Raw genomic sequence first — 27132 nt, 5'->3', positions numbered from 1 at the left:
TGACGCCGTGCGCGGCCCGCCGGCCCCTCCGGCCGCCTCCGGGTGATTCGCCCACAGGCCTTTCTTGGTTCTGTGTTTTAATCTGAGACCCCAGCCGGCGCAGACCGGCTGCCGTGGCCACGTGGCCATCCACGGCCCTTCTTTTCCCACCGTGGCCTCCGTCCACCGAGACGGGGACGCTCGGGGCCGCGTACGTGACTGACTCCCAGCTGCCTACGGGGAGTCAGCCCTCCCCCCACTACGCACGTCTTTGGGGTTGCAGGGGGACCAGGGCGGTCTGCGGACCCTACAGAAGAAGTGGACGTCCTTCTTGAAGGCCAGGCTCATCTGTTCCAGGCCGGAGAGCAACCTCGTCTTCAACGTGCTGCAGGCCATCTTTGTCCTCAGGGCGCCGGACCTGAAGGAGCCCGTGTTCTACGGGGTCTTCACCCCACAGCTGTAGGTGCCCCGGCGGGCCGGCGGGCGGGCAGGCGGGCTGCGTGTCTGCGCTCCCCCGCACCCAGGACGGTCACCCTGCCCCCTCGTCCCCAGGAACAACGTGGGGCTGTCAGCCGTGTGCGCCTACAACCTGTCCACGGCCGAGGCGGTCTTCTCCCGCGGGAAGTACATGCAGAGTGCCACGGTGGAACAGTCCCACACCAAGTGGGTGCGCTACAACGGGGCCGTGCCCACGCCGCGGCCCGGGGCGGTGAGTGGGGGCGGGGCGGGAAGGGTGGGCCCGCTCCCCGTCCCGCGTTCCCCTCACCGCGTGCCGTGGCGCGGCTGTCCCTGACCGGGCCCGCGCCAGGAGGCTCTTCCGGCCGGCACGGGTGTTTTGTGGAATCAACGTTGTGATAAAAATAGGTCTGTCTCACGTGCCGCTTCCCCCCCAAAAGCACGGTTTCTCGGCAGTGGGCCGTACCCCCCACCCGTTTACGTGAGTCACGTTTGTGTCTTCCCGAAAGCAGTGACTCTTGTGTGGAAACCGGCATCTGCCCGTCATGTGGCTGGTGTGCGGGGCCGTGGGTGTGGCCGCGGTGGGGCCGTGGCCCGGGTGACTGGCCTGGGGCTCCTCCCTGGGGGTCCACGCCTGCCAGCAGCCGTCAGTTCCCTCCACGGGTGTCATGAAGTAAATCGTGGTCACGTGATTACGAATTTCGGTTTCCGCACTCGGGAGCCAGGACAGGAAAAGAACCCCTCACGCGCTTGGCCTTTGTGCTGTTTGGAACCGGACCGTTTTTAGTGATTTTAGCAGAGATGTCGAGGAAGAGCTATCAAGTGATAAGCCGTTATTTTTCAATTTCAAAAGCTTGATACAGTTTTCTCATTTACAAATAGACACCAGCAAGTTCGCTGTGTGTCGTGAAGCGGGATTAGATCTCGCGGACACACGCACGGCTGCCCTTCCCGACCGGCTTTCGGGCCACGTCTTCGGATTCCTGGGGAAAGGTCGCCGCGGACTTTCCCCGTTGGCAACAGCGCTCCGCATGGCGTTGTCACAGTCTGCGCCCCGCCGGGGGCCTGCGTGCGGGGCTCGTGCGGGCTGTGCGTCCGTGAGCACGCGCATTCGGTTGACGGCCGGTCTGCCCCCCACAGTGCATCAACCGCGAAGCGCGGGCGGCCAACTTCTCCAGCTCCCTGGGTCTGCCGGACAAGACCCTGCAGTTCGTCAAGGACCACCCCCTGATGGACGGCTCCGTGACCCCAACAGACAACAGGCCCAGGCTGGTCACAGGCAACGTGAACTACACGCAGATCGTGGTGGACAGGACCAGGGCCCTGGACGGGACCGTCTACGACGTCATGTTCATCGGCACAGGTGGGTCCGGCCCCCCCTGAGGACGCCGGCAAACGCAGCTCCTTCTTGCCGCGAGGCCAGCGTCTCCCCGGGCACCCGGAGGGGTCTCCGGCAGGGTTTCCGAGAAGCCGCCACCCCTGGCTGGCCTCCGCCGTCTGACCGTCAGACCGCTGGGGCGCTGACTGAATGGCCGAGTCCCGGCCCCCGTGTGGGGATCCAGGCCCGGTGGGTCGGGGCTGGTGCGCCGGGAGTGGTGCCTGTGCGGGCCGGTTGAGAGCAGGTGGCAGAGAAGTCCCACGTCCCTGCTGGCTCCAGACGGGTCCCCACCTGGGACTCTCACGCAAGCGTTTCTGGAAGGCGGGGGGTGGGGGGGTTGGGGGTTGGGGCCGGAGGGCGCCGGGGTCGTTCCTGGGGGCTCCAGTGTGCCCTGAGCCCTCCCCTCCCCGGGGCCTTCACCGCACGGCGCCCCGGAGGGCCACTGGAGCCCGAGAGCAACCTCTCCTGTGATGTGGTGGCACCGTGTCGTGGCCCTGACTTCCACGGGAGTCAGCAGTGGGAGGTCCGTTTCTTTTCCAGGAAACAGCGGAGTGACCGGTGCCGCTCACGCTGTCAGTCCGCGTCGCCAGTGGCTTCTCCTCCCCACGTCCAAAGTGCGGACGGCTTCGGCTCCTCAGTGTCTCATTGAGGGGAGGAGCCGAGAGGAAGAACGGGGGCTGTCGGCCGCCGTGACCGTCCAGGCGCGTCCCTGACCTGTAGCCTTGCCCTTGCAGACCGGGGCGCCCTCCACAAAGCTGTCAACCTCGAGAATGACGCCCACATCATCGAGGAGACCCAGCTTTTCCAGGACTTCGAGCCGGTCCAGACGCTGCTGCTGAATTCTGAGAAGGTAGAGAGGACAGGCGGGCGGCCTCCCACGTCCCTGGTCACCAGGCAGACAGGTGGCCTCACACATCCTGGTCACCGGCCAGGCAGGCGGGGAGCCTCCCACGTCCCTGGTCACCAGGCAGACAGGTGGCCTCACGCGTCCTGGTCACCGGCCAGGCAGGCGGGGAGCCTCCCACGTCCCTGGTCACCAGGCAGACAGGTGGCCTCACGCGTCCTGGTCACCGGCCAGGCAGGCGGGGAGCCTCCCACGTCCCTGGTCACCAGGCAGACAGGTGGCCTCACGCGTCCCTGGTCACCGGCCAGGCAGGAGGGCGGCCTCACACATCCCTGGCCACCGGCCGGGCAGGCCGATCATCTGTGTGGTCCAGATGAGCTGACCTCCGGGTTCTTATAGAGGGCCCCGTGAGCCCTGGGCTTTGGGACGGAGGGAAGGCTAACTGGGGAGATGGAACAGTCGCCTCAAGTTGACCGAGCGTCCCGAGCTGCTGGGGCTGACGCCCGTCTGCAGGTGCATCTGTGGGCGCAGAAGAGCCCGCCCCAAGGGACGACGGTTATGTCTGTGAGCCGGCTCCCTCATCAGGGTCGGGATGGCGGCACCTTTGCCATAAATGCCGGGAGTGAGTGTTTGGGGCTCGGGGGCTGTAGGTCCCTGCCGTTGTGCACAGGCAGCCGTGGGACGTCCGCACACGGGTGGGCCTGGCTGCCTTCCAGCAGTCTTTTTTGTGGAAACAGAGCTCAGGAGGTCATGTAATTTTTGAATGTCATGGAATATTATCCTTTTGATTGTTTTCCAACCATTTATATAAGACACGTTATTAGTTGGTGGGTAGCATAGAAACAACCAGGGCCCTGGATCCGCTCTGGATGCTGTCCCCTGCCATCTACCCACGTGGCCTTGGGACACGTGCCTCCTGATTTACAGCCAGGGTGGAGCAGGCCGGGGCCCCATGATTCGTGGCTGCGTGAGCCTGGGAGGCCAGTCCTGCCTTAGTCTCCTCCTCTGCATCTAGGGGTCAGCAGACCCAGGGTGGCCCGGCCCTGTCCTTTGACCGTGGCTGACGACCTCACTTCCTGTAGAGCACCCACAGGGCCCCGTGGGTGTCCCCACGCCGTGAGCCCTGAGCCGACGGGCTCTGGGGACTTGGCAGAGCCAGGGTCAGGGCCAGAAATGGGAAGCCCGGCTGCGAGCCTTTTCCCTGAGCTGCAGTCTGGCCGTCACCTGCACCCCGCCTGTAAAGCCTCGCTCTGGACACCAGGCCCAGCTGCCCCGCCTCGCAGGGCGTTTCCCCGATGCCGAGGGTCTCCTGTCTGACCCAGCACAGTCCCCAGCCTCCCTCACACCTGGAGGGGGGCGGCCCGCAGCCCCTCAGGGCGGCCTCCCGGCCTGGTTCCTGATGGGGGCAGCGGGCAGCAGGAGGGGGCGCCCGTAGCCAGGAGAGAGAGAAAGGCAGAAGTCGACTTGTCGGTCAGAGCCACCCGTGGATCCCGCCATCGTGAGTGTCAGAACTTGCATCTGGTTTTCAAACTTCCGGGGTCACCCAACAGGGCCGTCTCCGCTGCCGGAAGGGAAGGAGACCACAGAGCCCGGGCGGGCTCTGAGCCGGCAGAGATGCGGCATCGGAGCCTCGCGGGCCCATTAGGCCGCCCTCCCCCGCCCCTGCTCCCCGGCTTTGCTGTGGGAACGAGGAAGTCCTCCCGACCGCGGCCCCGCTGCTCGGGTGCTCGGCCGGGCTGGGGCGCGTGCCCTTGGGGCCCCCAGATTGTCACGTGTGCACAGAACAGAGGCTGGGCCCCCGGTGCAGACACTCGGTGAGACCGCAGCCCCGCTCGCCAGTGTCATCTGGGGACGCGGGCTTCTGGGCGTGTGGGCGCCGGTCCTGCGGGACGGGTGAGGTTGAGGAGGATCTGGGTCAGCCCTGTGCTCACCCGTCCGCCCACTGGCCCTGCGGGGAGCCACGGGCCCGTCCTCCCAGGAGCCCTGCACCGGGGCGGCCTCGGCTGGCTGGCCCTAGCGGGAAGGTGTGCGGGCCGCGGCCCCCGCCCTCTCTTCGGGCTGGCGGGCCTGGGTAGGCTTGGGATGGCGTGTGAACCCCCGCAGTGGCAGGAAGCGGCTGTTCGGGGTGGAGAAGACGCCCGCCGGCAGGTTCCTCTGGGCCGGGACGCTGGCCTTCGCTGTAGAGGCCGGCCAGCAGCCGCCGCTGGTCTGGGCCGGTTCCCCATCTGTCCTCATCTTGGTGGCCTGCCTAGTTGTACGGAGTTTTGTGGAATGATCCCGGTTTCCTCGTGCTCAGATGGCGCTGAGCGCGTGGGGATGTGCCCGTGGAGAGCACGGAACCCACCACGTGGGGCCAGGCCGCGTGTGCTGAGTTGTGGACGTGTGTTCAGACCCTGAGGGTCTAATGCTTGTTTGTGGAGAGACCGCAAGGCTGCCCCCATCAGTCCGTCCTGTCTGCTGACTTGTGCGCCCACCAGTGGTCACGGCCACCCCTTTTCAGGGCGTTTTCCTGTCCGCTCCCCTCCACGTCTGTTACTTGGTGGCCGTGTATCACGGGAGCCCAGCCCTGGGGTGGGGGTAGGGCGGGGATATGGAGCCCGCCCTCCCCACGGCCACGCCATGCACACAGGTCAGTGTCGGGCAGGGCTTCCCCGGCAGAGTCGGCGTCCTCTCCCGGGTCCCTTGACCTCTGTGAACCAGACTGTGCTCTGGGCTGGCGTCCTTGGTCCTGACAGCCTGGCAGGCACGTGGTGTCACGTACCTGGGTCCCTGCTGGCCGCTGTCTCTCTCTGCCACTTGTCACGTGAGAATCTGTTACAGAAGGGACTTCCTTCCTCTCGGCTGCACTCACTCACAGTGGGTCACGGGGCGGGTGGCCCCAGGGCCTCAGAGCGGAGCCGGACTCGAAAGTTAATTCACAGCCTGTCCTCCAGGGGAAGGGCTGCGTGTCGTCTGGGTCGAAACCACCAAGTTCTGTGGAGCTTGGGAACGGCCAAGGTGTGTGCAGACGTCGGGGTGAGGTGTCGTGGGCAGAGGACGACGTGCACGCAAGTTCCGGAATTGCCCCCCACCCCCCGCGGCCAGGGCTACACGGCAGGCGGCGTCCCGTGGGGGATCCCCCGTCCCAACTGAGCCCGGGAAAGCAGCCGCCCCGGGTGGGGGGTCTCGCACGTGCTGGGAGCTCGAGGGACCCCGCCTGGCCCTGTGCCCGGAGCACGGCTGTGGGTCTCCCCGTGCCCGTGTTCCTCCCCGCACAGCTAGACGCGTGCTGGAATCTGCGCTCCGCCCATGCTCGGTGGCCCCTCCTTTCCTGGATTCGGACCCTGACTCGGGCTTCTGTGTGGCTCCCGTCGGGTGGGCATGAAATGGGGCTCTGAGCCGTGCCTTTCGGCCTCTGGCCTGTGGTGGGGGGGCCCCCTCCACGCGGAGCGGCTGACCCCCGGCCCCAAAGAGGGCAAGTTCTCAGACGGAGGCCCCGAGTGCTCAGTCAGCGCGTGGGCGGCCGTGACGCTGCCGCGAGGGTTTGTCTCGGACCCTACCCCGCCAGGCTCCGGTTCTGGAGGTTCCTGGATCAGGCGGCGTGGGCACGCGGGCCTGAGAGGCGCACGCCGGCTGCCCCCCCCACGCACCTGTGTCCTCTGTTTCACACCTGCAGGGCGGAAGGCTTGTGTATGCGGGCTCCAGCTCGGGTGTGGTGCAGGCCCCCGTGGCCTTCTGCGGGAAGCACGGCACCTGTGAGGACTGCGTGCTCGCCCGCGACCCCTACTGCGCCTGGAGCCGGGCGGCCGCGGCCTGCGTGGCCCTGCCCCCGCACCAGACGGACGGCCCCAGCAGGTACCGAGGGCGGGGGACCCGCACCGCGCACACCCGTCAGGGGGAGGGGGCGCGTGCCTGACCCGGGCCCGGTTATCTTGCAGGACTCTGATTCAGAAGATGAGCGGAGACGCGTCCGCCTGCCCGGGTAAGTCGGCCGTCCTCGCCGAGCTCCCTTGGGGGGCGGCCGGTCCTCGTACCCATCTCATGGTGCTTCGGTGTCGTGGCGTTGCGTCCATCCGGGTTCTCTTTCTCTGCTCCGAACAGAGGTCAGGTATCCGTGAGGATACGGAGGCCGACCCCCCGTGATCCCGTTTTATCGCAGAAAAGGGCGTCCGAGGTCGTGGGGTGTGTGTGTTTGTTCCACAAAAAGCACTCGGCGTCCACCCTGGGACACCCGCTCTTGAGATGCTCCTCTCTTTGCTGAGCTCGGGGCTGGTTAAACAGACCCTGAGGGTCCCACGGTGGGCGGGCGGCGCGGCGGGAGGGGCGTCCTCACCCCTTCGTCCCCTCCCAGGCAGCCGTGCCCTGGGCTCTCGCGTTCCCATCCCTGACCCGACAGCTGTCGCCAGCTGGGGCAACTTCGGGGTGGGCCTCTCGCGTCCAGAGAGGCCGCGAGCCGGGAGCCACGAGCAGAAGCACGTGGCGCGCGGCTCCCGTGTTGCCGCTCGGCCCCCGGGGAACCGGGACGCCAGACGGGGTCCCTGCCGCTCGACTGTCTCCGACTGTCTTGTCTCCGACTTCCTTGTCCTGCTGGGCCGCCCTCCGGGGCCCATCTTTGCTTTTCTGTCACGCATGTCTTTATCTCCTTAGTTGTTCTGGAAGATTCCGTGTGGCTCCAGTGGGTGGAACTCTCGTGTCCTCTTGTGCGTGTTGACCTATTTTTAGAAGGAGCTGAGTAGCGAGCCGCGTTGTTGATGCTGTGCACGTTTATTTTGATGTTCCAGATAAAAGTAAAGAAAGTTTCCGGCAGCATTTTTTCAAGCACGGCGGCACGGCGGAACTCAAATGCTCCCCAAAGTCCAACCTGGCCCGGGTGGTGTGGAAGTTCCGGGACGGCGTGCTCGACGCCGACGGCCCCAAGTACAGCCTGGTGGGCAGGAAGCACCTGCTCATCTTCAACCTGTCGGAGGGGGACAGCGGCGTGTACCGGTGCCTGTCGGAGGAGCGGGTCCGCAACGGGACGGTCCTGCGGGTGCTGGCCAAGCACGTGCTGGAGGTGAAGACGGCCCCGAGGGCCACAGAGGCCCCCGCCTCACCGGGCGCCCGGACGGAAGGCGGGAGGACCACCGCCCGAGCGGTGACGGAGCCCGCCCGCGGCCCCCCCCCGCAGACCTCCGCCGCGCGGGTCCCCGTGCCCGGGGCCGTCGCCCCGCCGCCCAGCCCCGCGCCCACGGGCACGTCCTGCGAACCGAAGATCGTCATCAACACGGTCCCCCAGGTGCACTCGGAGAAGACCATGTATCTGCAGTCCAGCGACAACCGTCTGCTCATGTTCCTCTTCCTCCTCTTCTTCCTGCTGTGCCTCTGCCTCGTGTCCTACAACTGCTACAAGGGCTACCTGCCCGGGCAGTGCCTGAAGTTCCGCTCCGCCGTGCTGCTGGGGAAGAAGCAGCCCGTGGCGGACTTCTGCGAGTTCGAGCAGAGCGCCAAGGAGACGCTGGTGGAGCCGGGCAGCTTCTCCCAGCAGAACGGGGGGCAGCCGCGGCCGGCCCTGGACACGGGCTACGAGACGGAGCAGGACACCATGGCCAGCAGGGTGCCCACCGACAGGGAGGACTCGCAGAGGCTGGACGACCTCCCGGCCAGGGACGGGCCCTTCGACGTCAAGTGCGAGCTGAAGTACGCCGACTCGGACGCGGACGGGGACTGAGGCACCGCCGGGAGCCCGCGTCAGCACGCCTGTCCTGTGTCTTGTCTCTCGCGTCGAGCTTGTGATTTGGTCTTCGTCCTTCCGGAAAACGGCGAGCGTCGCACCCCGGTCCCCCGCCGGGCCGCGGCGTGAGAGGCCCCCGCGGGCGGCGCGTGGGGCCGGGCTGTCCCCGGCCCGCGGACGCTCGCTCGCGCCCGGAGCGTCCCCTCCTCAGAGCAGCCACTGAAAGATCCTTGAATTCCAGATTGGAAATGACGTTTTTGTTTATCAGATTGGTAACTTATCGCCTGTTGTCCAGATTGGCACGAACCTTTGCTTCCCAGGAGATTATTTTTTATGGCTTTGCTTTTCTCGTGTTAGGTCGTTTCTGTTTTAAATCACCGAAGCAGACGTTCCAACATCGCGAAGATGTCCGTCTTCCAGGTTTTGTTGTACGTTAGGGGAAAGATACAGCTTACGTTGCTTACGATTCTCAGGGATAAACTTACTTTGGGTAAATGCGTTCTCTGCCTTTTAGACACATAGACGAAACCATCTCTTGAGCACACGTTCTTTTTTTTTTTTTAATTTTATTCCTTGAGGGAAGCATCCTTTTCAGAGAGATCTTCTTTCTGTGGTTTCTTCTTCCCCCCTCTTGTTTTAACTCTTTCAAAGAACAGAAGACAGCGGAAGGCTGGCCCGTGAACCAGGCGGGGGCCTTGAGCGCGTGTCGGCGGAGCCGGCTGGCCCCGAGCGGAGGGAGCGTGCGTTTTGCCGTCGGATGCCCACGGCCACGGCTTGAAACCTCCCGTGCAGATGGACGGACGGACGTTCACCGGGCATCCGCAGTCACGTTTGGCTTCTGTCTCCCGTCCACCGCCCACCCGGACGACCCGCTCGGCCGAACCGAGCTGTCCACACCTTCCGGCAAGCAGGACCGCGGTGGCCGGACTGGCCTGTGTCCCCACGAGGCCTGGCGGCTTGTGACCCCACGGCCCTGCGTGGCCCGGCGCTATCTTCGACGGTGCGAGTGGGCGAGACGGTTCAATCTCCACCTGTTGCTTCCCGTGCGCCGAGAAGGCTCTCTTTCCCGTGGCGAGGAGCAGTGACCTCTGGATCTGTGTGCCTGCGTGGACAGTGTTGTCTTAAGCATGACAGGACTCGACCGTTGTGGTGTACACATTTGTGTTTTATAAGATTTCCTTTGTTTTTATTTTTCTACTTTGAATTGTATACATTTGAAAAGTAACCGAATAAACGAGCAGCTTAAATCCTCGGCGCGGGCACGTGGTTCGCTGCGGCGGGGACGGTGTGCTGACCGGCGGGCGGGTCTCGGGGCGGCCTCGGTCCCCTTTCTTTTCCTGTCTCTCCTTCCCTTCTCTGGCGTGCAGGCCCCGAGCCTCGTGACGTCTGCCTCAGCGGCCTCTCTCTTTTCTGTCCTCTGTCTCGCAGCCTCGTCTCTGCCCTTCCCTCCTCCGGGGTCCTCCTCCCTGTCCTGTCGGGGCCCCGGCTCATCTTCCTCTCCCCGAAGCCCCTGGCCGGCCTCGGCCTCGGGGCCTGACCGCAGCCTGCGGGTCGCCTTGCTGCCGCCCTTCCTGAGCGACCAGGCCCAGCACGTGCACGCCCTGGGGACCTTCCACCTCTTCTGCCAGGCCACAGGTGAGCAGGGCGCCTGTCGGGGCGGCGGGTGGGGGGCAGGGCCCCTGACAGAACACCCTTCCCGCAGCTTCTCCCACGAGGAGCCAGGTGTTCACCGTCGCAGGCCCGGCAGCCCACGGTCGGTCGGTCGGTCGCAGATCTCGGCCTCCGCAGCCCCAGGGCCCCACGGTGGGCCGGGCTTGGCCCCGAGACCCCGGTTTGCCAGTCGCCCGTGTGCAGGGCTCCTCGAGTGTCTGCCGACAACTCGGGGGTCCGCCGATGTGTCATCTGGAGGTTGCAAACGTCGCTCCGGAGCCTCCAGAAGGGGCGTCCCCATGGCTTGCGTGGCGATGCTGAAGTGCATGTCGTGTCTGCCCCGCGGGTCCTGCTGCATCCCTGACGTGACCGAGCTTCTAAGTCAGACGCGTGTCTCTTTTAAAGCTGAGGACGATCCCCTGTACTTTAGGGGCCGCGTGGCTGTTCGGGGTTTTGGTGGCTTTTTAATTACGGTGGTAGAAACGAGCGCCCTTTCAGGCCCTGGGGGCTGCAGGGGTAGCAGAGGGTGCCCGGCCCAAATCCCTGATCTCCCACGGTGGCCGTGGGTGCTAGTGTTTTGGGGCGCGGCTGGGCCCTGGGGGTAGTTGACGTGAGCCGGTCATCTTCCAGAAGGGTCAGAAGCCCGTCCGTGGGTGGGCGAGGCAGATCTGTGACCTTGCCGGGGTCTCCGTCCTCAGCATGGAGGGCGTGGTTTTGCTAGAAGCTGTGTGTCTTCTGTCCTGACGATGCGCGTGCCTGTACGCAGCCGTCCTTGTGTGTGGGACGGCCACCATAGCTGGCACCTAAGAGGCTGGGCGCCTGGGCTGCTGACCCCTGCCCCCCACAGGTTTGTCTGTAAAGCGCCTTTTGCCACATGCAGTTCCAGAGGTCAGGACCTGGATATTCTGGGGGTCACTCTTCAGCTGGCCCCAGGGTGTGGATAGCCTTGTGACAGCGAAGCATGGGGCACTCTGGGGAAGAAGGTGGGACTCTGATAGAACTGCGGTGCCGGAGGCCCAAGAAGCCCCCCCTCACCCCCCACTCCCACGTTTGGATCCTGATTTCTGTGCAGGTGTGGACCCGGCCCGCAAGACAGCGCCCGCAGAGGGTCCCCTCCAGTGGGAAGTAGCTGGCAGGAGGCCCCTGGGTGACCACATGCGTGGGGACAGCTGGAGGAAGGATCGCCTCTGGGGCCCCTACCGGGGATGTGGCCCAAGGACAGGGGCTGCACCCATCCCACACACCCCCTCAACTTGGGGCTCTCCCAGCCCCGAGGGGCTCTGTCTGGTTTTGTCACGGAGCAGGGTCAGCTCTGCGCTGGCGGCACCCTCAGCTGGCATGGGGCGGGCTGGGGGCAGGGTGGAGCCAGCGGCCCCACCGTGTCCCTCGTCCCTCGCGGCTGCAGACCCGGGGGCAGAGGGATCGCCCTGCCCAGGGGCATGTGCTGGCTCTGCCGCCTGGTTGTAACTGTCGCTTTCCCTCCTTGCCCTCGTCTGCGTTCAGGAGCTGGATAGCTTAAAAAAACAGTAAGTGCAACGTAAGTACTCTTCAACATTTTTAGTGCTTTACTGTGCTGAACACACGCTGAAAGGGTGTTTACCAATGCTGAGTTCAAGGGTTTTGGGATACAAGGGCACGTGGTGTTTCCCCTACGGCCCTTTCTCCAAGGCACCTCGGGTCATCTGGGGATTTTGCTCCTGAAGGGTCCTGGCCATATGGCTTGGGGTGATAATTCGGCCCTGGCTCAAGCCACCCCAGCTCTTTGTCCTAAGGATGCAGGAGAACCTCCCAGAAGCTCCTGTGACCCATGCTGGTGGCTCCAGCTCCAGTCCTGGGCGGGTCTCCGTGAAGGTCACCATTGGACAGTGGGGATGAGGGGGGAGTCCAGGCCTCTCTGGAACCGACTTCGGTGTCTATTCACAGAAAACGTCACGTTCTCGATCACAGTGCCTCACGAGAATCCCTTTTAAACTTGACCCCCCCGAGGGGCTGTCCAGGAACGTGGTGGCGGGCGGTACGCCCAGCAGTGAAGGAGGCTGTGTGCGCCAACTGACGGGCAGGCGCACGCAGACACGTGTGCGTATGCAAGTCTGTGCACGCACCTGTAAGCGCCCTCAGGTGTGTGTGCACGTGTGATACACACATGGAACTATTCACGGGTAGAGGGCAGAACACTTGGGGGAAAAACAAATGGTGCAGATGGAAGAAAAACCCAGAAATCCTGCCCAGGACACAGTCCACGGGGGCCTGTCCACGAGGCCAGGGGGGCCAGTGCACTGCTGCGGGAGCCCCTTTTGAACGCCTTCTGGAATTTGTTTTACAGCCTGCGGCATGTTCTTTCCAACAGCGTGTTTTACATCGGCTGTAAAAGGATGCGTCCTACCGCATCCGGAAGCTCCAGGAAGTGGTTTAAGCACCTCAAATTCTCTGAAGGCAGCACCACCAGCACGACGGCCACGTAGGCCTTCTTGGCGGGCCCCTGTGGTAACGTGCACGTGCTCCCGCGTGCACACCCGTACATACAAGGACTCACACACACACACAGGCAACCCCCCCGACACTCCCCTGCACATGCACTCCCATGCACACGTGCTCCTGCACACCCAGTGCTATTGCTTCGTGTACTGGGTTTTAGCCCTTGGCCCCATGGATTCCTCCTTGCTCCACATCCAGACCTAGCCCTTCCTCTGCTGACCGTCCTCCACGACACTGCAGTTCAGGTCATCCCTGGGTGGTTGGCAACTACATACTATATATATATATATTTTTGTTTGTTTATCTTTGAGACAGAGATTGAGAGAGTGTGTGTGTGCATGAGCAGGGGAGGAGCAGAGAGAATCCCAAGCAGATTCCACACTGTCAGCACAGAGCCCAAGGTGGGGCTCGATCCCACAAACTGGGATCGTGACCTGAGCTGAAATTGAGTTGATGGTGAACTGAGCTACCAGGTGCCCCAGAATCTTGATTTTAGAAACGGGGCTCTTAGGCAGATCATGGTCAGGAGGGGCTAGCTTTGGTCTAGGTCGGCTCACAGCCCACCGCCTGGTGCCGTGCCGCCTGGCACAGGCAGAGAGGGGGCAGTGGGGACGGAGGGGTCTTCGGCCCTTCTCAGCGCCCTGTCCCCAACTTAGGTTCTGGGGAGGCAGAACTTAGGTTCCGTGGCCCCCACGGAAGTAGAGGTTCTGGTCACAGATGGGAGCAGGGCCGGGAGGTGGAGTTCTCAGGCACAGACCCTCCGTGCAGAATGGACGCCTGGCCCAGGGCATGGTCACCGGGCACTCCGTGGGGGAGGTGCCCCCTGACGGCCTCAGCATGTGCTGCACGGCACCGAGTTTTGGTTTGAAAGAACATCTGAGTTGAAGGAGCAAGGAGCCCGGGGGAGGGCAGTGAGGGCCCGCCTCTTCTCCCGGGGTCACGGGGGCGCACGCCTCCTCCGGGGACACGAGGACTGGCGTGAAAGCTGTCCTGCCCCTCACCGTGGGTCCAGCTGGGACAACAGAGGCGCCTGGCGTGGGTGGCTCCACACCGCCTGTCCCCACCCCGGTGGTCCTCGGTGGGAGTCCGGGGGCCACCGGGTAGAGGTGGTCTGTGTGTCCCCAGGGCCCGCAGACGTCCACTTTGTCTGGGAGAAGAACGGCCGAGAACTAGAGATGTGCGTCCCCACGCAGACCCACGCGCTGCCCGACGGCAGGGCCCATGTGCTCAGCTGGCTGCGAGATGCCATCCGAGAAAGCGCCGAGTACCGCTGCTCCGTCCTGTCCTCCGCAGGCAACGGGACCTCCAAAGTGCGGGTGACCGTCGTGAGACACGGTGAGCGGCCCCCGCCCCTGCCGCGCTCCCAGCTCCGATGGCGGGCGTGCTGGTGCCCTGGCGGCCAGCAGGAGGGAGGAGTGTGTGGCCCGTGCGCAGCCAGCCTCCCCGGCACTGGTGGCGCTTCCGCACCCACCTCCCGCCACCCTTTTACTCCTTGGCGTGTCTGGGACGCCGGTCCTGAGAGCCCGTGTCTCCCTCCTCTGTCCCCAAGTCCCCTCCCCTGCCACGTGGAGGCCTGCCTCACGTCACGTCCGCATGCTTTGCGCACGGCCGCCCAGGCCCGCTGGGGGTCTCCCGCCTGGCCGGCCCGGGGGCCACTGGAAGCCTGCTCTTCCTCGGGGAGGTGTGGACACTTGTTTCCTCTGCTCCACTCCACTTCCTGTGCTCTTTCTGGACCCGTTTTCTGAGCCGTTGGCCGCCTGTGAGGCAGCGCATGGGCAAAGGGCCCAGCCCCCCACCCGAGCGTCTGGCCTCCCCGTTGCTGGCCTGGGGTCCCACTTTCTCAGGTCTGCTCAGTTTCCACGGGTGCCTCTGCTTTTCAGGTTCCAGGTTTTTGGGGTTTCCTCTTCTGTCCGCTTGCGAGAGTTTAGGTTTAGGGCCCTGCTGAAAAGGTCCCTGTCCTTCCAGTACAGGACTGGGAAGAGAAAAAAGTAATTGCAAAGCTCTCCCGGTGGGAATCCCTGTTCTTCCCCTTTCTGGAAAGTGTCCTGCCTGCCTGCGCAAGGTAAACCGAATCTTCACGTAAACACGAGACATCACGCAGAAGTCGTGGGGGCAGCACTGTCCGCAAAGAGCTGAGTGGAAACACAGAAACCACCATGCTCACCTGTCACCCCGGCTGCCTGAGAGGCAGGCTCTGGTCCTCGGTTCACAGACAGTGACCCGACCTTGATCTCGGGTGGCGGGCTAGGACGTGAGCACAATCGGGACATCTCGGGACGTGCCTGCCTGCCCACCCAGCCTGTCGTGTCTAGTGACGGGGGTGCCAGGGCAAGGGTGTTAGGAACGCAGGGACTCTCTCAGGATGGGAGTCCCTGCAGGGTCCCTTGGGGTTAAAGACCCCTGAAGGTGCCTCTGGAGCCCAGGCCCCGGCCCAGTCCTGCTCAAGGAGTAAGTTCCGCTTTACGTCTCACAGGCTCAGGTCCCTGGCACTCACTTCTGAAACGAGCAACAGGGGCCATGGGCAGAGCAGGGACATGGTGCGTTTCTGTTTCCAAACAACCACAGCTGTCTGGCCTGTGCTACCCTCACAGCCCCACAGATCAAGCTCCCGCAGCCTCCTGGGGGAGGTCCCTGCATCACCCCAAAATGTGGAGGGAGAGCCCCTTTCCTGCCTGGACAGGACTCACGCAGGATGAGGACGGGGCCGTCGTGACCCTGGGGCTGGTGGCCTGGGGAAGGGCAGGAGGGGGCTGCTGACCGTGGAAGTCCCCACAGCCAGGAGGCAAGGCCAGAGGAGTGAGCGTCTCACCCGCTACCGAACCAGAGACCCGGCTCTCAGAATGGCCTTGGCGGCCTGCACGCACCCACCGTGCCTCAAAGGCCTGCAAGGCTGACAGCCGGCACCCCACTTGTCTTGCAGAGGCGACCCACCAGGAGCAGTGGACCAGAGAGCTGGCCGCCTGGAAGGCTGTGGCTGGGGAGCACGACCGCATGATGCACAGCTGGAGGAAGGCGTGGGTATGTGGCCAGGCCCAGGGTGGGCAGGGGCTGGTGGGGTGGGTCCTGCTGGGACCCCACGTGTGTGCTCTTGGCCCACAGTCACTCTGCTTTCTGTAACCTGCAGCTTCTGGGCTCCAGGCAGATCCCTGGGGAGGGTCAGCATGGCGGGGGGGAGTGGGGGGGAACAGATGCAGGGGAGGGCCCGCTGGCTGCACCCCCTCTTGGTGGGGGGACTGCTGTCCCAGCAGTGAGGAGATAGGACAGGTGTCCCCAGTTCCCGAGTCGCTAATGCAGCCGGGAGGGCAGCTACAAGGCCAGAGATTTACCGGAGGAGACACCCTGTGGCTCGAACACAGGCCTTCAGACGTGAGCTCTCTCCTTGCTGCCGACACAGGCTGAGCGTTTCTGAGTCCTGCAAACTTAGCCCGCATGGGCCACCTTCCTTGAAGGCCCTCCTAGACCCAAAGGAGGTGCACGTGGGCCGCGACACTTGAGGCCTCCTCCCTTGTCTACGACAGTGGGGGGAGCGGGAAGGGCACGTGTTCTGCCAGGAACTCACAGTTCTGCACTGTTCTTTCAGGAAAGCTGTGACAAGGGCGCCCTTTAGGCCCCAGGACATGGTGTTCACTCCCAGCCGAGCCCGCGGCCACTGGAGAGACCCCAGGACAGTGGCTGCCACATTGCCTACTGAGATGTGACCATACCCCAGCTTCTGTGACAGAATCCAGAACCTGTGTTAAAAAGTTAGGTGCTTATGTGGAACAGAAGGGTCTGTCTGGCAGAAACAGGAAGCCAGGACAGGTCCTGAGCTACAGACAGACCTGGAATAGGTAGACGGTGGTGTGCGTGACGGGTCCTCTTCCAGAAACACTGCTGTTGCGCTCTGCGGCCACTCCGCGTCACCGGGGTGATTTCCTGGTTCAGCTCAGGCAGGAGCCCCGCATTAGCCCGGCTGCTGCTTGCCACCGTCCCGTGGGGCTGCTGAACCACCACATGGCAGGGACAGGGCGTCCAGGCCAGTGGCAGGAACTGGCCTCCAACCTCGGGTGACCACGAGGTCCGACCCAGGGACCACAGGGACTGAAGGCCTCGTGGGCTTCCTCCCCGGCTCCCTCATGGTCTCAGGGCGCCGGGCCGCCTTAGAAAGTTCTGTGGGACCCGAGCTTGCAGGAGGCGCGGGAGCCGGCAGGTCGGTCCAGGTTCCTCTGGGTGGCGCCAACTGGCGGGTGCGTCCACATGGAGCCTAACGCCACACAGCCTGACCTCACGGACACTTCCCGCTTACGGAACGACGGCTTTTAATGGAATGCACGTACCAGAAAACCAAAGCCTCCGTTCAAAGCAGAGCTGTGGCTCCCCATGACCCAGCACACGGACACCGCCTCCGCTCGCGACCTCAGCCTGCGGCCAGACCCCTCGTTACGAAGCCACACGCGTGTCCCGCCGGCAATGTGCGGGATCCGCCGCGAACGCGACTTCCTGAGGACGGCCGGCTGGGGCCGGATCCGCCCCGCTCACGCCATTACCCGTGGCGACAGCATTTGCCGTGGAAGGCCGTGGGCGCGCAGCGTGGGTTCCCGAGCAGGTGCGGCTCTGGCCGCCCGGGGAGGCCACGAGGGCTCCGAGCCCGGGACCTCCGGGTGCCGCTCGCCGTGTCTGCGAGGCTCGCCCACGTGCGCTGTAGCCCGAGCGCTCTTGTGCCCAACAGAAAGCAGGACGCGGTCAGCCGCTGGGGAGGGCTCTGCTGGGAAACGTGGTTAGGAGGCATGTGCTTCGCTGCGCTGGTGAGAAAAATAAAACTAAACGGGATGAGGTGTGTGCACTTCCTGCGGCACCGTCGGCACCGCGCGGGCCGCCACGTCACCTGTGGCAGGAGCCTCTGCTGGGAAGGTGATGTGACCAGGCCAGCCCCAGCACTGAGTCACACGAGGAGCACCAGACCCCCTCCCCTGAGATCCACGCTCCACGGGCCCAGGGCTGGGGCTCTGAACACAGGGCCAGCATCCCCCGCCGAAATTCTTCAGTTTAACGTTCTCCCTATAGGTTACCTCTGGAAACGTCTCTCTCCATAATCTGAGTTCCATACCCATGACAGCAAACTTGGGACATGCTGACCGGGGACAGCAGGAAAAGCCCTGCCCACGCCACTCCTCCTGGCCCCCAAGGGAGAACCCTGGGGACAGGACTGAGGGCCTGGGCGGCCTCACTGCACGTCTCCCCACTTAATTTTTTTTAATTACCTACTTAAAGTTTACATATTTTGAGAGAATTAAGACTGTGCAGAGGGAGGGGCAGAGAGAACATCCCAAGCAGGCTCCGTGCTGTCAGCACAGAGCCCGACACAGGGCTCGATCCCATGAACCAGGAGATAGTGACCTGAGCCCTGAGCCGAAATCAAGAGCGGTCGCTAAGCCGACCAAGCCCCCCGTTTAAACAGCTCAGGACGCAAACAGAGAAGCAGACACACACTAGGAGCAGCCAGTGTCCAGAAGACAGGACAGCCTGGTGTCTGACACGTCCACACCACAGGCCACTTCTGTCGTCACTCACTCTGGCTCGCCACAAGCCACTCGCCTCTCGGGTACAGCACGTGACGTGACCGATCTCACCTAAAAGTGTTTGCAAAGCCAACGCGAGCCGTTGCTGAGCTGAGCACCAGTGAAGCCCCGCCTGTGCCGCTTGCTGTGTGAACGGAGAGGAGCAGGCCGGGCAGGGTCCGGGCACACAAACCCTGCCCCGCTTGGGCCCCTGCCATTCAAGCCACAGCACCGAGGGGCGCGGGCCAGGCCGCGGGGGCCCCACGAGCCTGAGCCGGCCAGAGGTGCAAGGCTCTCAAATCATCGCTCTTTATTCCAAATAAATACGCCCTCCTACAGGAGAGCATGCGGGCAACATCCTGCTGGCCTCCCAGACAGAAACCACAGTCACAATACGTTCATTTACGAGAGAAAGAAAGGATTTGTAGATTATCAAAACTGAAATTTAGGAACTTCAATATACATCGCTTCTTCGAAAAATAAAGACAAAAAGGAATAATCCATATCAAGAGGTCACAGATTAAAGAACCAATTTTCCCTCTGAGGCTCATTTTAGCAAACCCTCCAAGTATCCCCACATCTTCCAGCCAGAAAGCCAGGTCCCCAGCAAGTCCCCTGCCTCAAAAGCGGCCCCGCCCCGCCCGGCTACTGCTTTTCGGCCCTGCTGGGTCAGCGGCCAAGAGCAGCGGCCCGGCCGTGACCCCGCGGCTCTTTCCACAAACGAACGTGGCTCAGCTCTGCCACATCGGAGGCGGTTCCTTCATGGCAAAGAACTCCGAGCGGCACACACGTTCCAGTCCTTTCCAGACTCCACGTGCTCAGAGACCCAAAGCCACGACTTCAGAATTTTTGGAAAGGTTCCCGCCAGCACGCCCGAACGCCCGTCCCCGGGATGCACATCTCGGATTCGCCTCCCAATCAAACAGCCACACAGAATACGTGAGGCCAAGAAGAACTGTGAAGAAGGCCCCAGAGTCTTCCACACCCCCCTTCCTCACCCCAAATACACGACACACCCCGAGGAGTCTTCCTATAAGTTCAGGTTCATCATCTGCGAGGTTGAAGCCTCCAGAGAGTCCTCCAGCTCCAGGGCACCCCGACTGTAGGCTTCCAGGTGTTCTCTCCAGATTTCCACTAGAAGGGAGACAGCGGCACAGCTAAGGGACAGGCTCCTCCGGGAGGCGTGCCGCCCGGGACTCAGTCCCCACTCGGGCCTGGCACGGACTCCCCCAGCCGGCCATCAGCACACGCTGGCCTCGTGACAGCGCTGTCCTCACGGCCAGCTCCACTCAGGTCCCGTCTGCCCCGAGGTCTGTGTGGGACCAGCTCTCGGGACACCAGGTGGGACCCGACCCGGCCTTCAGCAGCGGGCCCTGCCGCGGGGTGGCCGTGCTGCTGTCCTGGGCGCTCCGCCCATTCCCCCCCCCCCCCCCCCCCCCCCCCCGCTACGTCCCGCACATCTCCGCCCCCGGCCCCCCCGCACTCACTGTAGCGCGGCTCGTCTCTCCCGGCGGCAGGAGCAGGGGGGCCCTGCGGGGGCGGGCTGCCCGGGGCGGGGGGCCCAGGCTCCCCCGCCGGCTCCCGGCGTGCGTTCTCCAGCATGGCCTTGTACGCCTGCCGGGCGGCCATCGTCAGCTCCACCATCCTGTGGAACTGGTCCTGGGACGGAAGCGAGGGCACAGGTGACGCCCCCTCCCCACGGGGGGGGGACTAAGGGTCTCTGCCCGTCGGGACGGCGCCCTCCCCGGGGAAGCAGGGGGGCGGCTGGCGGGGACGCTGGCCACGTGAGGCGTCTCTGAGCAGCGGCGAGCTCGGAGCCGATTCAGAATCGCCGCACGTGCCCTGTGGGCCCCGGGCTCGGGGCTGCCCTGCCGGGGACGCCCGGCTCACCTGGGCCCCGTCGTAGCTGAAGATGCCCACCACGCTGACAGGGACGGCCTTGTTCAAACTGCGCCCCAGAGCCTTGCGGTTGAGAGCGAACACGAAAGGGATGTTCTGCTCGCAGGCATAACCGATGATGGTGTGCAGGGTATCGTCCAGCCCGCCTGGTCAGGGACAACAACCGACGGGAAACGCGTCACACACAGCGTGGCAGTGACCCTGGTCGCAAAGGGCTTTTTTCTACAGACAGCAACACGGCCCAGCCACTCTCTACTCAAGCGGTCCCATGCCACACGTCACCGGGACGAGCCGGTCACTGCCAGGGCGTGGCCACCCTCAGCACGAGGCAGAGCGCAACTCTCCAAAAGAGGCATTCCCTCAACGTACTAAAACACGTCTGCGTCGTCATCCTAACGGACGGTGAAGTCTCAGTCTTCTAGAAGTGTCTCTGGACCCAGTTCCCACATGGGCGGGGGCCACGCCACCAAGCAATTCTGAGACACCACTGGCTGTGCAAGAATTCCACCCCTCCCGACACTCTTGCCTGGAGAGTGTGTCAGACCGCACAGGGTGGGTCTGTCCCAGGAGACCCCCCTCCCCCGGGCCCCACCTCTGGTGCCCGCACACGTCCCTGCGTTCCCCGAGCTCCGGACCAAGGGGCGACACGCTGCGGGGCCCCACACCCTCTCCTTCCGTTCTTCTAAGTTGCTAGAGGCTCACAGCACTCACCCCAGAAAAGCCTTGCTCACATTTGCCCAGTTTATTAAAGGACGTGACAAACATCTTGAGTCGCCAGCGCGGGAAGAGACGCACGGGGAGGCCGTGCCCACTCCGGGTGCGCCACTACCCCGGCGTCTCCTGTGCACCGACCGGGAAGCTCCCCTACCCCAGTCCGGGCGGGACTGTGTGGAGGCTTCCAGACTAGTCACAGGATCCACTAAGTCGTGGGCTCCACCCCCACCCCCTCCCTGGGGGCCAGGGGTAGGGGCCGGACAGGGACCCAAGTTCCAACCCTCTCATTTCTCGGCTGGCTCTCTTGGCAACCAGCCCCAGCTTGGGCGGGGTCCAAAAATCACCTCATTAACGTAACAAAACACCTTTCTTGTGGTCCTGGGAAACTCCAAGGATGTGGGGAACTGTGAGCCGGAAACCATGGACAAAGGCCAAACAGGAAGGAGAAATCTATTCTGGTCACGTGAACGAGCCAACTGCGCTTAGTGTTCAGTCAACACTCACTGCGTCTCAGGCCACTGGTCACCTGTCCCCTGTGTATTAACGGGCTGCACCCCACATACAGAGGTCGCTGAGGGTCCTACACCAACGGGCGGGCCGCGGGCTCACCACCCACCCTGCCTCCGAGCGAGGCGCCAAGGACTCTGCGTGCCGGTGACGCGCCCGCCACCCCAAAACCTTTACTACAAGACAGTTGCACGTGGGTGTCTGTGCACAAGTCACACACACCTAACGAGTCCTCACGAAGGCCAGCAGCGCCAGCAAGGGTGGGTGTGGACAGCCACCAAAGACCACAGCAGGTAGGACCAGGTTTATCAAGATCTACAGAGCAGCTTCAAGGTGCTCCGGGAACAAAGATCACAAAGGGGCCTGTGCTCTGGGACACAGTGGTCCCGGGACCACACACCACTTCCGTGTCCACCTGAAACTTCTGAAATACTCTCACTACAGTTAGGATTTTTTTTTTTTTTTTTTTTTTTTGAGGAAAAATAACACGACAGAAATACGCAACTGAGAAGAAGCCTTTTGAAAAAGGGAACTACCGTCAGGCTAGCCTCACCAGGTAGGAGAGCTTGCTGTAATAAGGTGGGTTCCAGAAGCGACCCTACCGTGTGGGACTGAGCGCTGTCGGGGGGAGCACTGTGAAGCAGCAGAAAGAGGACACCTGGGTCGGCCTCTGGAAAGACCCATCTGAAATGAAATATAGTCTACCTAAACACAAAAATGAAAACGTGGGAGAACTAAGAAAACGGATATAAAAAAACCTTTAATAACCTTGGAGTGCTATGGTTGAGAAATGGCATAAAACCTAGAGCCAATTAAAAAAACAAGAATAAAAAACACCAACATGATAACAACACCCAGGATCTTCGCGTGGCCAAAACGATGTTTTGAAAACAGGCAAATAACAAACCAGGAAAGTACAACTCTTACCCGAGGAGCTTTCCTATTATATAAAAAGACACACGTCGGTATTAAAAAGATCAATATCCCCAAGCACGAGTGGGCGAAGAACAGGAGCCAACAGTTCCCAGGAAAGTGCAAAGCTGCCCCCCACCTACACAGAAGGTTCTGGGTGCAGGTGCATAACCCACACGACCCCCAAATGCACCAGCCCTTTCGTCCTCGAGATGTCCCCACCAGAAAGGACAGCATGCACAGCGCATCCCTGTGCGTTGCTAGAGACGTCCAGAAACCACCAGAACATCCTTAAGTCCCGTCTGAGCAACACAAGTGTGTGCAGAGTTACGAGCTGGCTCCCCAGACAGACCATCAAGCTAAAAACCAAGGTGCCAACAGGGCCAGGACCAAATCTCTCTCTCTCTCTCTCTCTCTCTCTCTCTCTCACACACTCACACACACACACACACACACACACACACACGCAGACACCATCAAGGACACGTCAAATGTGGGAATGGTGGCTCTTCTGGGGGTCGGGAGGAATCTGGAGGGCTTACTCCTCAAAAGAAAGGAGCGCTGGCACCGGGCTTGCTGCGGGGTCCTGGCCCAGCCCCTCTGTGCACAGACAGACCCCCGTGTGGAGCACCTAATATCTGCCTGGGGAGAAAACGTTGCCCATGTACCCCAGCACCTGGCCCTTAGTTATGTAGAACTATTTGATTTTCTTCCAAAAGAGAAACTTCTTGAAAGCATAGGCCGCTGCGCTGGGAACCAGTCTGTTAGGGGTTTAACATTTAAGCTCCACATCCCTCCATTCTGCCTAGACCCTGGCCCAGATGCACGCGGGGACCAGGGAAGCATGCTCTGGGCGCAGAACCATCCAAGGACTAGCACTTCTGGGCCGACAGGAGGTGAGCGCACAGGAGGGGAGGCGGGCGTGCTCCTTAGCCACAACCACAGCGAGCTATTCCCCACTTACTGCTAGAAACTGCAGGGGCCCCCTCTGGCCCGTGTCCCTCACCCCCAGAGCTGACCACAAATGCCAGGGCCCCTTGGCCCCGTGTCCCCCACCCCCAGGGCTGACCACAAATGCCGGGGCTCCCCTGTGGCCTGTGTCCCCCACCCCCAGAGCTGACCACAAATGCCAGGGCCCCTCTGATCCATGTCCCCCACCCCCAGAGCTGACCACAAATGCGGGGCCCCTTTGGCTCATGTCCCTGTCCCCCACACCCGGCATTGACCACAAATGCTATGTGAGCAGCGGCACCATGGCCACTGTCCCTTCAAAGGGCTGCTTCTCAGGGGACCCATGGCCAGAGCCACAACTTGGGTTTCTGGAGGGCTCCCCACACACCGCCGTAAGAGGGGCTATGGGGCGGGCACGAGGGGGTTCATGCTGAACACCACCGCCCTCTGTGAGTCAGGCTGGGCACAGGGTGTCCACAACCAGCCACCCATAAATCCCCTGGAAGGGACACCCCTGGGCGCGGATGGTGAATGGGCTTCCCGGGTGGACGACACCCCACGCGTGCGTCCCATGTGACTCCCCGGGAGAGACTCTGGGAGGGTCCGCTGCTCCCAGCCCTCAGTGTCCGCGAGAGCAGAGAGCCCCCTCAGGTGTGACCTCCCAGTGCTCAGACGAGGCAACCGAGACAAACAGAACGCTCAGACAGCTGCCACTTAAAACTCAAGTTCAGAATCGGCAGACGAAAGGCCCCTTGAACAGACGCGGCACTCGCACAGTCCCAGGCCGCCTTACCAAGCTGTCCCTGTAAAATGACCGCAAGCCGCCGGCTCCCTTTTCCGCGGACACACTGACGAGATGTAGTAAGTTCCTTTGGCCTCAAAGCAAAGAGGCCGCAGCCTCGGCGGGAACACAGAGCGGGGCCCCGGGTGGGCAGGTGGCCCCTGGAAACGGCCACCGATTACAGGCGGGGAGAAGCCGCCCCGGCTGCGGCCGTGCAGGGACGACACAGACCAGCTCGTTACCTTTCGACTGAATCTTCTCACAGTTGGGGGAGATGATGATGCACTTCAGCTTCCTGAGCTTCAGGTGCTTGAGCACCTCCCTCAGCCCCAGCACCAGCCGGCGCTTGGTCTTGGCCTTGACCGGATCCTTCTGGTACATCCGGTCTTGGAAGCGCACCAGCTCTCTGAGCAGGTCCGTGACGCAGGCGTCCACCTCCTTGCTCAGCATCTGGCTGCAGTAACTGAAAGAAAGGGGCCGAGGCAGCTGTGGCAACCGCACAGCCCTCTGGGGGCCAAAGACATGGGGCTCCTGGCCCACTGGGTTTCGTGTCCTCCCTGAGCCCCGACCATAAGGGACAGAGCCACTGTGCCCAGCTCCCCCAGCGGCCCGCCACTGAGCCCCACGGCACTGCTGCCCCACGGCAGCTGCTGCTCACAAAACCCACACCCCGAGTGTGGACTGTGCCCTGGAAGGAGGCAGAGCTCCCGAGAAAGCAGAGCACGAGACGGAGCCGGCCGCTCCCCGCTCATCCCCCCACAACGCCAACCTCGACTGCAGAGGGCCTCTGCCTTCACACCAGCAGGACAAACGCCCCGCAGATCAAGTGGCCGGATGTGGGGACAGGACGAGGACGGAAACCGGGCCTGGCCCCACGGCCGGGGCACATCACGACAGGAGGGCCCGGCGCTCAACGCCAGAGCAAGCACCGCCCGTCCCGGACGGTCACTCACTCCCGGAATCTCCGGCTGTGGATCCTGGGGCAGCCAGCGCCGTCGGGGACCAGGCAGAGGCCGTCCGCCTCCTTCTGGGGCTCGGTTCTCGGCGGCTCTTCTGACTTGCGTTGCCCCGTGGGAGTGGGGGCCGCCGACTCCTCCGTCCCCTCTGCGACGCCACAGAGAAAGAGGCCGTGGCACGCACCTGCGGGGTGGGGTCTCCAGAGCAGCCCCGTCACAACGCCACCGCGGTGACGGGACGCGTGCTGACGGCTTGGGAGAAACAGAAGGACCACCTCCCGCTCTGCTCCCTCCCCAACCCGACTTAGCCACTGTCGATCGCTGGAGGGACACTCCTACAATTTACCATTTTAGCCGTCCCGAAATGGGCAGTTCAGTTGCCAGATTTAATTTTGAAATTTAACCTGAAGTTCGTATCGCCCAGTTTTAAAAGCAGTTTTACACAGTCCTTGACTCTTCATACATAACAGTTCAGACCGCTTCTTCAGCAAATGACCCTTTGGTGAGATCCAAACTCAAACATCCCAACTACGAGCTTCAAGCTCATGGTCCCCCCGTGACTTCTGGAGACTTCCAAGTACACGGGAGGGGACACATAACCAGAGGAGTCTGCCCACCAGGACAGCACGTGACGGACGTCTGGGGGGCGGACCCGGAAAAGCCCCGGGAAGCCCGCCTGGCAGAAGGCGTCTAAGGGTGGATGGCAGTGGACCCCCAAGCCCAGAGCCCCTCCAGGCACATGCTGACAGGAGGGGGTGCCCACGTCCTACACACACACACACACACGCATGCACACACATTGCCGGTGCCCCTGCTTCTGGTGACCCCAGAGGGGAAACTCCCTGGACGCCCACCTGCCACGTGGCCTGTGAACACACCCCAGTGCTACACGGCAGGGGACTACCGCCACAGGCCACAGACACGCCGCGGGCTGGAGGGGCACAGGTGGCAGGATTCCCCTGGAACAAAGTCTGGGCGAGGCCCCGGGCCGAGGGCACGGGGGCTGCTGTGCTTCTGAGCCGGGCACCGTGCTCCCTCTGTGAGAAGTCCGCGAACCGCAGGCTCACGCTCCGTGTCCTGCTCTGAGCGCGTAGCTCAGTGGAAGCTCCCGAGCGTGTTCTCCACACGGCACCACGACCCACGCTGCTGGGAGAACTGCCCTGCACTTACTGGCGGTCACCGTCACGGCCACTTCAGGTCGCGGGAACCGTTTGAGGACTCACGGATCGCCCTGGGGGCCTCGCCCCGCTGTGCCCAGAGTCTGGAGCGCAGGCGCCAGGAGATGTGTCCGCCCACGGGGGCTCCGACAACGACCGGCCTTCACGACCGGGCTCCCGACGGCCCTGCACACGGCCGCCCCCGCCAGAGCCCGCGGGGCAGCAAACGCGCTCCGTACCTGAGGGCTCGGCCTGTTCCAGGGCCTCGTCGCCACCGCTCTCCCCGTCCAGCGCGGCGTCACTGGCGGGAGCCGGGCTCACGGTGTTTTCTTGGAGACGCTGCTGCTTTCTCTCCTGCCGTTCTTTCAAAATAATCTTTAAAATTAAAGAAGCGATTAAAACACCTACACGCTTGTCCTCTTAAGTGAAAAGCTCTCCTGCAAAACACACCACCCGACATCAGCTCACGGACGCCGCGCCTCCCCAGGGCCTGCAGAGCCGGGCACACTGGACCCGGGCCACCCTCCGCCGGCCGCGATACGGGACCCGTATCCATGGAATCTGAACGGCAGGCAGATGACCCCGGGTGGGGTGAGAAGGAGGACGTCACGGCCAAGCACTCCCCGCCTGCAGCAGCAGGGGCGCCCTGCCGCGTCCCCTCTGCCCTGTCACCCGGGGGGGGACCGCTCGTCAGAGAACCACACACGCCTCTTCACAGGGCACATGCAAGGGGAGTCCACATCCACACGTAAAACGCTAGGAGCCGGAAGACGTAACGCACACACAGGAGAGTCCTAGGTTTTTCCGCACCCAGTTTCAAACGGCCACCCTGTACCTTCTTCAACGACGTCGGCTTCTTGGCTTTGGGGACCTCCCTCTGCTTCCCCTTCTTCATCAGCGGGGCGCTGGAGTCCAAGGGGTTGTGTGGGGTCTTCACCTGGCTGAAGTGGCCCTTCTTCCCCGACACGGGGTCTCTGGAGAGAACCGGCACCGCCCCAACTGCCACACGGAGGGGACGCACTCATCAGGACGCCGCCACACTGCCCGTCCGCCCGTGACCTCCCTCGTCCTCATCGAACGGATGCTCACACAGCCCTGTCATGGGCAACGGCTCTCAGGGGAGTTTAGTGTCTTCTGGGGGAGATCCAAAAGAGCCATCAACTGATCTGGGGAGAAGCGTCGTCCTATCCCTGTGATGGCACCTGCACGCTGCCCGGGAGAGGGTAGACTGGGGGTGGGGTGGGGTG

The 27132-nt window shown here is 63.1% G+C and overlaps 2 protein-coding genes and 1 long non-coding RNA gene across 15 annotated transcripts in view; 1 reads left to right on the top strand and 2 right to left on the bottom strand.

Annotated features, from left to right (window-relative positions):
* The window catches only part of SEMA4D (semaphorin 4D), a 76752-nt gene extending 59266 nt beyond the window's left edge, over nucleotides 1-17486 (top strand). For 4 of the 7 annotated variants that reach the window (XM_042965287.1, XM_042965285.1, XM_042965284.1 and 1 more), the window contains exons 9-15: nucleotides 263-438; nucleotides 532-688; nucleotides 1576-1798; nucleotides 2548-2663; nucleotides 6313-6491; nucleotides 6575-6618; nucleotides 7418-9598. In XM_042965287.1, coding sequence (XP_042821221.1) covers nucleotides 263-438; nucleotides 532-688; nucleotides 1576-1798; nucleotides 2548-2663; nucleotides 6313-6491; nucleotides 6575-6618; nucleotides 7418-8343 — 1821 coding nt within the window. In that variant the 3' untranslated portion in view covers nucleotides 8344-9598. Of the gene's footprint in view, nucleotides 1-262; nucleotides 439-531; nucleotides 689-1575; nucleotides 1799-2547; nucleotides 2664-6312; nucleotides 6492-6574; nucleotides 6619-7417; nucleotides 9599-9774; nucleotides 9982-11499; nucleotides 11526-12343; nucleotides 12455-13596; nucleotides 13807-15391; nucleotides 15490-16051 lie in introns of those variants that run through there. The other 3 variants (XM_042965288.1, XM_042965289.1, XM_042965290.1) reach the window with 3 other exon arrangements.
* On the bottom strand, nucleotides 13195-15397 carry LOC122233287. The gene is made up of 2 exons (XR_006210835.1): nucleotides 14636-15397; nucleotides 13195-14443 (listed from the first exon to the last, which is right to left on the bottom strand). It is a non-coding gene; the product is annotated as an uncharacterized LOC122233287 (long non-coding RNA).
* An 807-nt stretch (nucleotides 17487-18293) lies between the features above and the next one.
* SECISBP2 (SECIS binding protein 2) overlaps nucleotides 18294-27132 on the bottom strand; it is a 39631-nt gene continuing 30792 nt past the window's right edge. For 5 of the 7 annotated variants that reach the window (XM_042963559.1, XM_042963561.1, XM_042963563.1 and 2 more), the window contains 8 exons: nucleotides 26721-26884; nucleotides 26125-26260; nucleotides 24726-24912; nucleotides 24015-24235; nucleotides 21731-21812; nucleotides 19899-20053; nucleotides 19496-19667; nucleotides 18294-19142 (listed from right to left, as the gene is read on the bottom strand). In XM_042963559.1, coding sequence (XP_042819493.1) covers nucleotides 18827-19142; nucleotides 19496-19667; nucleotides 19899-20053; nucleotides 21731-21812; nucleotides 24015-24235; nucleotides 24726-24912; nucleotides 26125-26260; nucleotides 26721-26884 — 1433 coding nt within the window. In that variant the 3' untranslated portion in view covers nucleotides 18294-18826. The remainder of the gene's footprint in view (nucleotides 19143-19495; nucleotides 19668-19898; nucleotides 20054-21730; nucleotides 21813-24014; nucleotides 24236-24725; nucleotides 24913-26124; nucleotides 26261-26720; nucleotides 26885-27132) is intronic. The other 2 variants (XM_042963560.1, XM_042963562.1) reach the window with 2 other exon arrangements.

This window comes from Panthera tigris, chromosome D4 (genome assembly GCF_018350195.1).
Source record: "Panthera tigris isolate Pti1 chromosome D4, P.tigris_Pti1_mat1.1, whole genome shotgun sequence".
Lineage (NCBI taxonomy): Eukaryota > Metazoa > Chordata > Mammalia > Carnivora > Felidae > Panthera > Panthera tigris.
This window is presented reverse-complemented; position numbering and strand designations above follow the sequence as displayed.